Genomic DNA, 12,721 nt, shown 5'->3' on the forward strand with positions numbered 1-12,721 from the left:
TCGCAGCCCGGCCGCTAGAGAAAATTCCGTCATCGCAGAAGTACTATCAGCGAGATAGTCAATCCTAAGTGATCATTGTAATCGTACTTGGATCATGTTAATTGGTAATCCTTGCATGATCATCTCTGTGGAGATGAGTAGATGAGTGCCGATTTTTATTCGACTTGCACTCCACCATCTTAAATGGTTAATCCTCTCTTTTCGGTTAAATAACCGAGAAGAGAGGATTGTGTCATATGCCTGTGTAAATGACAGTCCATCCTTGAATCCTTTACACAGCAGAAACGTAAAAAATAGTTCTGAATATTTATTGTTTCATTCTGATATAAATCAAGAATATAGTTGCATGCAAACCTTATTATATTTTCTTCTTCGTCTCACTGCTTTTCATGGTCCAGAAAGTATAATTGGATATAACGGAAATTGTTGGTGCATCTTTATGAAATGCAGAGCATAAACCTGTGGTTGGTGATAATCCTTTCTAGGGGAAATAATAGAACTCCTTGTCGCTTCAAGCTACTGAAACTGGAATTAATTATAAGCTCCGGTGTAAGATGAGGCGCCAGTTTTTAAATATGTCTTTTTTCTCAAACTAGAGAAACAAACAAAACAAAAAAATAAAAAACAACAACAACAAACTGGTAAACAAACCGGTACACTAAAATCGTCACAAAAATGCGTTCGTACCCACAGTTTATATACTGCGGTAAAGTTTTCCAGGGTTTTCTTATATTTTGCTACCCAAGTCGTCTTTTAAGACTTTATTTTAGACCTACGTTCAGCATCATCTTACTTCTATTCATAGTACATGCTATAAATCTCACGTAGAGAGTATTGTTGGAAAACTTGATGTACGTTTAACTGAGACCAGAGACCAGTTTCTTTGGCCTAGTTGGATTTGTTTCCAGGAAGCGCGTACACAGCCCAGTAAACAATATTATAAATAACAAACAACGCTGGAAATAACACTCGAGATGCTTTATCAACGCTGTCAGCTGCTGTACGACTGCAGCTTACGTGAATCACATCTCCAGGCAACCGATCGTCCAATGGCAATTCGCTTGTTTCTGTTTTTTCCGTCAAGTAGTTCGCCTCAAGTTCACCGTTGAGTTTTAATGTTTTCAGTCCGTTACTGTGGTTTTCGACAGGAGGTAACTTCACCTTGTTGGTATTCATCCTTGAGAGAGGAATTGTGTTCAACTGTAAATCAAATGCAGGATAGCGATTAGAGTCTGAACCCCAGAGCGTTACAAAGCGAGGAATTAATGGAACCTGGGCTCGGCCCTCTCCCCCTTATCCCACCCCTTAGCGACCATGTAGAGTGTAAATAGAGATGAAATTTGACGTATGCAACAGAATGCATCCTGGCTCAGTGTTGACTTTTATCTCTTGTACACTGAATTTGTACAATTTTAATTTTCGACCGAGAAATTCCGTTATCCATAAAACTGTAAAAACAATCGTATATTTCGTATTTGGTCAATCAATCAATCAATCAATCAATCAATCAATCAATCAATCAATCAATCAATCAATCAATTAGTCAATAAACCAATCAATCAATCAATCAGTCAATCAATCAATCAATCAATCAGTCAATCAATCAATCAATCAAATCAATCAATCAAACAGTCGGTCAGTCCGTCTGTCAGTCTGCCAGTCTCTCACACACTTTTTTAGCTAACCAATTCAACCAAACAACGAATCAATCAATCAAACAAACAAACAGTCGGTCAGTTTGTGTGGGTCTGTATGTCTGTCAGTCAGTCAGTGAGTCAGTGAGTCAGTGAGTCAGTGAGTCAGTGAGTCAGTGAGTCAGTCAGTCAGTCAGTCAGTCAGTCAGTCAGTCAGTCAGTCATTCAGTAATAGTAATAGTTTATCTTTATTGCGCCTTACTCTCCAAAGGGAGGTATTGGTCCGTTTACAATAAAGGTTTTAACATTTACTAATACATTTAAGAAATCAGTCAGTCAGTCAGCCAGACAGTCAGTCAGTCAATCAGTCAGTCAGTCAGACAATCTGTCACTCACTTATTTAGCTAACCAACTCATCCAACCGACCAACCGACCAATCAATGAATGAATGAATCAATCAATCAATCAATCAGTCAATCAACCATCCAACCAAGGAACGAGTCATCTAATCAATCAATCAATCAATCAATCAATCAATCAATCAATCAATCAATCAGTCAATCAATCAATCGATCGATCAATCAGTCGCGAGCCTTAAAGCCCATTGCAAAAATAGTTTTGGGGTACATTACCCTGTGCTTTGACTCGTTGTCTTTATTAGACTTCAAGGTAAGTACGAACACAATCATGCACTCAATCAGCGACAGGAACACGAACGTAAATGACACCAACAGATACCAGTCCAAAGCCTTTGGGTAACTGACTCTTGGCATGGTACCATTAAGAGATCCAAGGAGGAACATGATTGTTAAGATGGTGGTGATTCCTAGCGCCATTCTGTCTCCCATTTCTGTTTTATCCATCCAGAAAACGATCCAGCTTAGTGCTACGACAAAAGCGTCCGGAAGGTAGACTTGAATGAGATAGTAACCGATTCGGCGTTCAAATAAAAACTTGACTGATATTGTTGAGAAATTTCCTGTGAAGGATTACAAACGAATAAGCAAATAACTAAAACAAAACGAAGATCAGTGATTTAAAAGATCGGTAGGGTCATTAAATAAATAAATAAACAGATAAGTAAATACGGAGATGGATAAATAAGTAAACAGTTATCAAGTGAGAACGTAAATAGATAAAAAGGTAAATAAATAAATAGGTCAATAAGTAATTAAGTCAAATAGTCTGTAAGGTAATTATCAGACCGCTTCGAATTTCTGGTGTTTCAAACGCCATGGTAATACTGTGTAAAATCTTAGCTACGTCGTTCGGGAGTCACGTAATTGAAAAACATATAAGCTAGTCGTTCTCGTATAGATAACGTTCTCGTCTATCTCTAGTTTTGAACAAGAAAATTTCTAGTAAAATACTTGAGCATATAATCCATGCAAATTATATATCTTATAAGATGTCTTTGCTTGTATTGCCACAGGAAAGCGCCGGTGAATCTTAAAAAGCATAGCACTATAGCAATCAAATGTTTCTTCATATTCATCTCAAGACTTGAAAATATTTCTTACCTACGCTAAACACATCAATATCAGAGGAGATATTGTTGCCTTTGTATTCAAACTGAGCCATTTCATTATTTCCAACAACGACGCCACCAGGTTCCCATTCATATAAAATGTCCTTTGTGGAATAACTGTCTGTAAAATTGTGAAAAAAAAACACACACAGCAAAATTATAAAACTGAGTCGGGGCACACTATCATAAACAATAGGGTTGGTGCGTTTTTTCACGGCTATATGCATGCTACGAGAGGGAGGGGGGAAGTCGGCACTTTTCTTTGACGGCATAGCGGTGCCGTGAAACGGTGAAAATCCGTGTCAAGCGAGACGTTGCTAAGAAAGACGTCACCCATATTTGAATTGGTATAATTCGCAAGCCTCACTATTGCCAGGCTGGTCACCGTTTTCACTGTTTTCCCTTTTCCTTTAGCATAGTTAATGGCGGAAAGTTGTTTTGATGACCGGCAAACTTAACAAGATGCTTAAAACTATTGTGTTTTGTGCACGGTCAAGACTAAAACATGCGAACTAAGCAAAGAACTTTGTTAAGCTATTCTCTATGCCCTTAGAAACCATTTGGTAGCTATTGCGTGCACTCGGTTGCCTGACACCGCTATGCTGCACTTTTGAGTCGCAAAGAGAGTTTCTCTCCCCCCCCCCCCCCCCCCTGGGCATGCTACTATGAGTCACAAGGAGGTCCTCACTGCCAAATATGGTAGTTATACTATTCTATAAGAAAAAAAAGAAGGAAGATAGTATTTTTTTAGTGCTTTGTCTCTAAAATACAAGGTAGTATTTTGTACCACTTACAGCTTCCAAATTTAAGGCAACAGCTTTGTGAATCCAAAGGAAAATGCCGTAAATCCATGTTGCAAGACGCCAGCAAGGTCACACTGAAAAGTAAATACATAAACACTGTATACTTTCGCAAAATGATAATGATTAAAGAGCCGTCCTCTCAGGCAATAATTTTTCGAAGTGATTAGTTGATTGATTGACTGACTGACTGACTGGCTGACTGACTGACTGACTGACTGACTGACTGACTGACTGACTGACTGACTAACTAACTGACTGAGTGGCTGACTGACTGACTGACTGACTGACTGACTGGCTGACTCAAAGACTGATTGACTGACTGACTGACTGACTGAGTGACTCACTGACTGATTGACTAGATGACTAAATGTGTGTCTGCCTAACTGACTGACTGACTGAATAATCAATTATCTGATTGACCGACTGACTGATTAACTGTCGACCGTCTGAGTGTCCACAGGTACGACTGTCTGAATGTCTGACTCACTGTCTGTCTGTCTGTCTGTTTGTCTGTCTATCTGTCTATCTGTCTGACTGACTAACTGAATGAATGAATGAATGAATGAATGAATGAATGAATGAATGAATGAATGGATGGATGGATGGATGGATGGATGGATGGATGGATGGATGAAGGAAGGAAGGAAGGAATGACTAATTGACTGAATTTCTGTTTAACTGACTGACTGACCACTGACGGACTGTCCGATGGTCTAACTGTCTGACAGATTGATTAATTGACTGACTGACTGGCTGACTACTTGCTAAAAGAAACGACGGCGCGCCTTAAAGTCAAACACTTACCCCTTGCTATAAAGGACATCTCCACTCGGGTCAACAGAAATCCTGCTGTGGAGTTGTGTATCCAGCATCATCATATTTGATTCGCGCGCATTGTAACAGTACGGATCTGGTACCCAGATGTTCTCGATATCAGAACCTTTTAAGGTAAGTGTGTAGTTAAGCTTTCCAGCCAGGCGCGAGTCTTTCCACCTTTGACGAAAATAGCCGTATACTAAATATTCCTGTTTATTGGTAAGAAAAAAAAAAGATGAAATTGTCTATAACGGTAAGCCTTGCCATTTTAATCAGATACTACTTTATATGTTAAAACTGTCAAGAAAGATGAAAAGAGATAAAAATCCGTACTGTACTGGTATCTCTGCACGACTGTTATATTCCAGTCAGCTGTCAGTGAAAAGGGGTTTAAATTTATCGCTTTTGATGATATTTTTCTTTTGAAGCGTACGTGAGGAACCCACAAAAAGACACCACAATGTCGCGTTCATCGACATCTCTCTCACTTAATGCAAATAAGTCACCACGTAAATGAAAAATCAAATAAGGACCGTTTAAACTAACTATGGAGCTCCGCGTTTAGGCTTGGCTAAATCTACATTTTATTGTTGTTGCTCGTTGTTTGGGTCGTTGTTGTTGTTGTTTTTTGATTGTTGCCAGTTGTTGTAGCAACTCACCATGTTGGCCTCTTTGATGTTTCCAAAAGCTTCCACGTACAAATCAGCTGTGATAGTTAGAGGTTTGCCTTTATCTGAAAGCGAAGAACGAAACGGGACGTGAGAAATGTATAAAAAAGATTCTGAGGCACATGTTGCCATCATCATCATCATCATCACACTTATGTCCAGGATTGAACGCAAGTATTGTTTAATGAGTACTTCATGTTTGACTGTGTTATTTGACATTCCCATATTACTTCATATTTGACAAATTTTGGTGTGTTTTAGTGAACTTTTATTAATGAGGACATTTTGTGATGGCTATCATGAGGAACGTGCATCTCATAAGCGTTCAATCCTGGACATATCGGCATTATCATCATTATCATCATCATCAGCAGCAGCAGCATCGTCATCATCATCGTCAACAACAACATTATCAACATCGCCATCATCATCATCATCAGCAGCTACAGCAACATCGCCATCATCATCATCGTCATCAACAACATTATCAACATCGCCATCATCATCATCATCAGCAGCTACAGCAACATCGCCATCATCATCATCATCAGCAGCAACAGCATCATCGCCATCATCATCATCAGCAGCAGCAACAGCAACATCGCCATCATCATCATTATCAGCAGCATCAGCAACATCGCCATCATCATCATCAGCAGCAGCAACAGCATCATCGCCATCATCATCATTATCAGCAGCATCAGCATCATCGCCATCATCATCATCATCATCAGCAGCATCAGCATCATCGCCATCATCATCATCAGCAGCAGCAACAGCATCATCGCCATCATCATCATCAGCAGCAGCAACAGCATCATCGCCATCATCATCATCATCAGCAGCATCAGCAACACCGTCATCATCATCATCATCAGCAGCAACAGCATCATCGCCATCATCATCATCAGCAGCATCATCAGCATCATCGCCATCATCATCATCAGCAGCAACAACAGCAACATCGCCATCATCATCATTATCATCTTCATTTAACCAGATCATAAATTAGATGGTACATAGGTAAGGTAAGGTCAGGACAATATTCCCTTATTGACGATTTTCCATTATTCTCATCACCTGTCAGCTTGACAATGTATTGACATCGTAAGGAGAAAATAGATGCTGAATACAGATTGAAGCATCTCGTTTACGTGTACAAACAGACTTACCAAAATCCGGTCTAACTGCTCTGTCATATCCAGCAAAAAATTTTGTAAGCAGATCACTCTCGCTGACGACCCTGGAAATCGAATAGTACAACGGTTAAACAACTGATGAAACTAATAACAAAATGATTGCATTGACTAAAAGGCTGCATATCGGCATGCCCTCCCTCCCTACTTATCGAAAAAGGAACGCCTGATGGCAGGTTACATATCGGCACGTTTTTTTTTTACTAGGAATATGACATGACAAGAAAATACTTACATTCCAGTGCTTTTCAGAAGAAGAATTACTAAAAAACAAACACTTGACTTGGATAAAGCACACTGCCTGCAGATTTTTGTCATCTTCTCTGAAAATTAAAATACAAGATATAAATTCTGTGAACCTGGACGTCAAGATATGGCAAAATCTGGAGAGTGGACTTATAACAAATTTCAGAATAATCAGCGTTTCAAGGCGGTTAACTTTATGCCAGAAAAATTATATCATCGCTTCATTCAAAGTAAAATTCATCATAACTTCTGTAATTGATAAATATTTGTCAATTCCTAAATTTAGTTAAACCTCTTTAACTTTAATACGGACACCGAAAGGACAGAGCAAAGTGTCCGTATTAGAGAGCTGTCCGTATTATAGAGGTAACCACTATGACGTCACTTTTGACATCATTGGCAGGTAAAAGTATAACTCGAAATGCTCTGCAACGCAATGCTGCAGGTAAAAAAAACACACACTAAGCACAAATCCGGCCCGAAAACGTCTAAGATGAATAAAGCGTTACGTTGTTGTTTTTGTAACCACAAACAGGAAATTGCAAACGCAAAATATCATCGCCTGATCACCGGAGTGTCCGTAATAAAGAGGTTAACTTTATATGAATTTGTTCCCAGGGGCCAAGATTTGGTGTCCGTTGTCCGTACTAGAGAGGTATCCGTATTATAGAGGTTTTTTCTAAAGAAAATACATGAGAATTTAATTTTGTTGGGACATCGGAGATTGTCCGTAATAGAGATGTGGCCGTATTAGAGAGGTGTCCTTACGGAGAGGTTCGACTGTACGTAATTGAAATCCTAGCCCAGTCTTCCGACCTCTCTATTTTTGACATGAGATCTGGCGCAGATGATTCAAATCGCGGACTGGACAAGCAAATTCCGCAATCTCTAAGCAGACAGTCGAATTTCGTTATCGAACATCGATCGAAGAGTCATATCATACATGAATTTCCTCATTATGACATCTGGAAGATTTACTAGGTATGTTAAATTTCAGGAAGGAAACTAGAAAAACTTTAAATCATGCATTATTAAGCAGCTTTTCGTTATAAATAGTGGACAAAACAATTCAAGTACTCCAAAATGTCTGGAATTTATTTAATCCTGAATATGTGATATACATTACCCAGACGTCTATTGCCTTGAGGAAAATTTTAAATTTGAGACATACGCGTACGAATAAACCAATGTTTACATACATCGAAAGTTATTAATATTTGAACTGTCTGGCTGAATGTTACAGATCTGACAAATTGAATTCGGTAGTTTAGGAATAACTAAGAAATAGGTTATAATTGTTAAATTTATAATCTAAAAATCAAACTATTCGCATGCCAGGTTTTAACTGTAATATCTCATTTCCACGAAGCACTTGATCGGTCATTTTCTTGTTAAGTTTCACAATTGACATGTGTCATTCAACGGAATAGATACTGTATTAAATTATAGCCGATAATACATGTACATCAGTAGCAGTCATACTTTTTGCGACGTGGGGGTGAACAAAGTACTGTAGGTTTGATGTTTTATTCGAATTCCGAACTAATTTAAGGGTTTCTTTAAATCCCTTATCCAATCTTGCACTGAATGAAAATAAAATTAAAACGGAGTTAAAGTAGCTCTGTAATACATTTTGGTTTTGTTTAAATTTGCTCAAAATGAAATTACATTTTTGACTGTATAGCAACATATCTTAGCAGATAATTGTTTTTGAAATTACCAATGGTTACGAAATAAATGCAGAGAATATAATAATAAAGAAAATATCGAAAACCCTTCTAATCCCTGCTGATTATAACAAATAGTTATTAGGTGTTTGCCTCTAGTCAGTTGAAATTTGTGGAAACGATTTCATGCATATTAATATAATCGATAAAGCAGAATTGAAGACTCAGAAGACTGTTCATGACCGGTTTGGATTCTTTAACAACATACATACATTCTTGTTTTTGTTTTTATGCGCATGCAATAAAACAGAATACAATTTTACAACCTCAAAACTACAGCGGGAACTAAAGTCACGCTAACACAAGTAAATAAGCTGAGTGCATTTCAGCTGAGTCTGGCTACAAGGTTAATCGTTTTAAAGAAACTGACTTAAATTTAAAGCTACATGTAGCACAAATTCATTCGTTATTATTTACCTAAAAAAATAAACTTTTGAAAATAATCGCGTGTGAATGACTGAGAGATTAATTTACAAACATGTTCGAAACTTTTTTCGGTGTTGAATAACGGGCCCTTGTTATATAAGGATCGTTGTAAGTCAACATATACCTTTAAAAAGTCAATACACGATGGACGAATGGGAATCGCCAAGACACACAGAATTCTCTTACTTTAATGGGAAACCTTCGGTTACTTCGAGAGAATATTCTTCGTGGATACGATCGTGCAAAATTCAGTACGAATTGCAAGAAGACAACAGCCCACACACAGCATAAGTACAGTGTGTGTTTTAAAACTCCTAAGTGAATTAAAGTAAAGTTGGCGAGACACTTACGTATACGTTCAATATCCTTTGCAGGTGCTTAAAACTTATTGACTTACCAGAAAATATCCCTGAGTTGGTTATTCCCTGCCTCAGTTCGTTATTTACATGGTGTGAGCGTTTAGCATTGACACGTTTGCGTGGTTGTTTCCGACGATATTTGCATTTCCGGTTTTTAACGAAGAATTTAGTGTTAAAAACTGTTGGCCTGGTATTTGCCTTGTTATCGTGTCAGTTCAGCGGTTTGTCTTTGAAATTTCTTGCCCGTATTCCTTTAATCCGATATTCGACACTAGAAATGTCTTTGATCCCATAAGCACCTTTAAGACGATTTAATCTTTTAACGTAAACATGATATATTGCCTTTCACCCTGTAATTGCTCAAGGGGCATTTTAATTTAAAAATTTACGTAAACAGTGTTTTTTGTTACTGACCTTGGCTGATTGTTGGAATTGACGGGAGATAAATAATGAAATTTTAATTGCCTGCGAGGGCTCTCTTTCGGGGGTGTTCGGGTGTAACTGCTGCTATATTTTCCCTTTCGATTTCCTAAATACTTATTGAATGATAAGGTCAAGGAATTCAGAATCTATAACTTTAATTTGGCTACGTTTATTAAACTGAAACGAAATAATTAAACTTTGCATAGACACAAATACAGACTTTTTATTTCGCTTCCCAAATTATGTCACGTGACAATGTTTAGTTTACATGCAATATGATAAGTGTAATACTAGCTAATACTTGTCCAATTTTATACGTAGTTTTCCCTTTTTGAAGTCTTAAAGATATTTAATATATTTGATAACAGAAGCATGCATGTCAGTGAATCCTGAACAACATTTCAACACCGTAACGAAAACCAATTCGTTCGTATTCGTAATTGAGATTTTTGGCGTTGTTTTCAGTAAACGTAAAATAAATATGATATATAATTGTTTAGAATTACGGTTCAGCCGAAAGAAAAATCTAGATTTATAGTTAGGTACGTGGACAACAAGTTTGGACATAATGTATAGTGATATCTTGAGTTTTGCATGGCGGGTTACTCAGGCCGTAAAATGTGCCTGGGAAGTATTATCAGCATTAGTCCAGTAGGAGGAAATACGAAGAGGAAATCGTCGTAATTTGCCCGATATCTCGACCGCAAGGTCACGTAGGGCATATAGACGCTATATACTGACTTCGATGCTCAGTGGCTGACATCCATATTTAGTCCTAGGTAAACTGCCAACGAAGAGTAGCATGATTGATATGTTGCAGTGCAAGAAGAATCATTTATAAGCTTTGTCTGAATTGTTGTATGGTTAAACGCAGCAAAGCAAAACAACCGGCAGCATCAAAACGAAAATAACTGGCCTTGGTCCGCCTGTTTGATCCTAGTTACACATATATCTCTGCACTTATCAGTAATATCCGGTTAATAACATAGTTATTTTATCTGTCGTCTTATACAAAAGACACTCTTTTTCTGACTTTCCACTTTTGATAAATGCAAGGGAGGGAATGACAACCTCTCTTGATAGAAAACATGTTGTCCCTTTAATAGCTTCCCGGCGTTTTTCCTAAAATTGAAGATTAGAATTAATTAAGAATAGGGAAAAATGCATTCATCGATCATTCCTTGAGTGACTGGTAATAAGTATTTTTTTATGCAAAGACACCTGTAAAAACGTTATACATCTTCTCCATTGCCTGAGGAATAATGACAACCGAGGGCAGAACATGATAAATGGCAATGGTATACAGATTGGATAATCCGTGCGCTCTGATTGGCTAAGCTTTGTTTTATCATGGCATTAACTCATTATCACAAAGCCACCTGTTAAAGCGATAAATTTGGAGTTAGAGTCTTCTGTTATCTTCGCCAAAATGACCTGCAATGTTGTTTAACACTTCGAAACTCTGGCCACTGTTTGCAATGCTGCTTTCTGAATTAAGTTCATCAACTTTTCGGAGTAAATGTTAAAGGAACTGTTCATACCGTGCCTAAAACTGTTTGGCAATTTATATTAAAATCTGACTGTTATCCTCTGTTTTGAAGTATGACGAAAACTTTTTTTCGAGTAATGTATAACAAAATCATCGAGGAATTAACTTGCGAATACACGACTGAGGTCTTTTCCATCGGTTTGCAGTATTTCTTTGAAATCTGAATCGTCGCCAGATAATAAAGTTCCAAATAAAAATGGTGTCTCTCCTATATATAAGTGGCCCCGTATGTTGTGGTGTTTCCGCCCGTATTTATGCCTTTGTCGTTTCGAACTAGATACGTTAAATAGTCAATTGAGTAACGCGTAAGAGGACTTGGCTTTCACTATTCCATACTTTTTGAACATGAAAGTAATTTTTTTTTGCTCATTAAATATTTGAGTTGATTTTATTTATTTCCTTATAACAGCAGTTTTTCAAATTGAATTCACATCACGTTTTGGACTATGGCAGATCCGGATTACCTTTCGGCATATCATGTCATTAAGCTTGCGGTGAGTGTTACTACCGTGAACACCGATTTAACGAAGTGCCATGCCAAGGTGCCAAGGCCTGAGGGATCAAGAAAAATTGCTCGTTGTAAAGGGGATTTGTTATACTGGGATTCTGTTACAATACACTTTTTCAGTTAGAAACTTTGGCCGAGCTGATGAATATCGTTCGTTTTTTACTGGGGACTTCGTTATAATTAAATGGGTCCGTTATATCGGGTTTCCACTGTAGTATGATTAGTATCGGGAGCCAACATGTAGACCGTTAACGTTTGGATTAGCGACACCACGATGTCTTTTAAGAAAAAAGCGTACTACAAGAGCATGCATTCACAAAGAACTGAAAAAAAAACTTACTTGAGTAAAGCTCAATTTGTTTTGGACACCAGGGACAATAACACGACGAAAAATACCACGAATCAAGAGATAAAAGCAGATAACAGACAGCAGACTCGAAGGGTAGCTTGAAATGCTGTGTGACTATTTGGCTGAATTATATTTCCCAATAGCAACTGCAAACAAGAAGATGCATTAATTATACACGTTTTTCTTGTATAATTATTCAAATGATTGCATGTTACCCTTAATGCCTGTCATTAATCACCAATGTCTCACTTGTAGACAATTAAAAGACAGCCAGTATAAGCTTAGTGAAGTCCTAATTGGGTGAAGATAACCATTTCGTCATGGTAACTAATTTAGCTTACGTTTTGGGCTATTATTAACGTCTTGTCTTAAAGTGTCCGTCAGATTTCTACACTTCAATAGGCTTCGCAGTTAGTACTGGTGCAAATAGGACACTCGCATTAACAGGGACGGCGGAGCAGTTTTCCAGGTGGGGGGCTGACTAGTGAC

At 37.9% G+C, this 12,721-nt stretch overlaps 1 protein-coding gene across 3 annotated transcripts; it reads right to left on the reverse strand.

The window, feature by feature from the left end:
* Window positions 1-380: 380 nt before the first annotated feature.
* On the reverse strand, window positions 381-12,352 carry LOC144667432 (gamma-aminobutyric acid receptor subunit rho-2-like). Of its 3 annotated transcripts, XM_078528844.1 has the most exons (10): window positions 12,224-12,352; window positions 11,840-11,927; window positions 6,881-6,968; window positions 6,622-6,692; window positions 5,441-5,514; window positions 4,770-4,990; window positions 3,957-4,039; window positions 3,155-3,283; window positions 2,267-2,613; window positions 381-1,200 (listed from the first exon to the last, which is right to left on the reverse strand). In XM_078528844.1, the coding sequence occupies exons 2-10, from the start codon at window positions 11,847-11,849 to the stop codon at window positions 889-891; spliced, it is 1,335 nt and encodes a 444-aa protein (XP_078384970.1). In that variant the 5' UTR covers window positions 11,850-11,927; window positions 12,224-12,352; the 3' UTR covers window positions 381-888. The 3 variants fall into 3 exon arrangements, with proteins under 3 accessions (XP_078384970.1, XP_078384971.1, XP_078384972.1); XM_078528845.1 differs by lacking the exons at window positions 11,840-11,927; window positions 12,224-12,352 and adding an exon at window positions 9,442-9,713; XM_078528846.1 differs by lacking the exons at window positions 11,840-11,927; window positions 12,224-12,352 and adding an exon at window positions 9,438-9,713 and having other exon boundaries at window positions 6,881-6,966.
* Window positions 12,353-12,721: the final 369 nt, after the last annotated feature.

The sequence above is a fragment of the Oculina patagonica genome, chromosome 10 (genome assembly GCF_052425735.1).
Source record: "Oculina patagonica isolate OP01 chromosome 10, crgOcupat, whole genome shotgun sequence".
Classification (NCBI taxonomy): Eukaryota; Metazoa; Cnidaria; class Anthozoa; order Scleractinia; family Oculinidae; genus Oculina; species Oculina patagonica.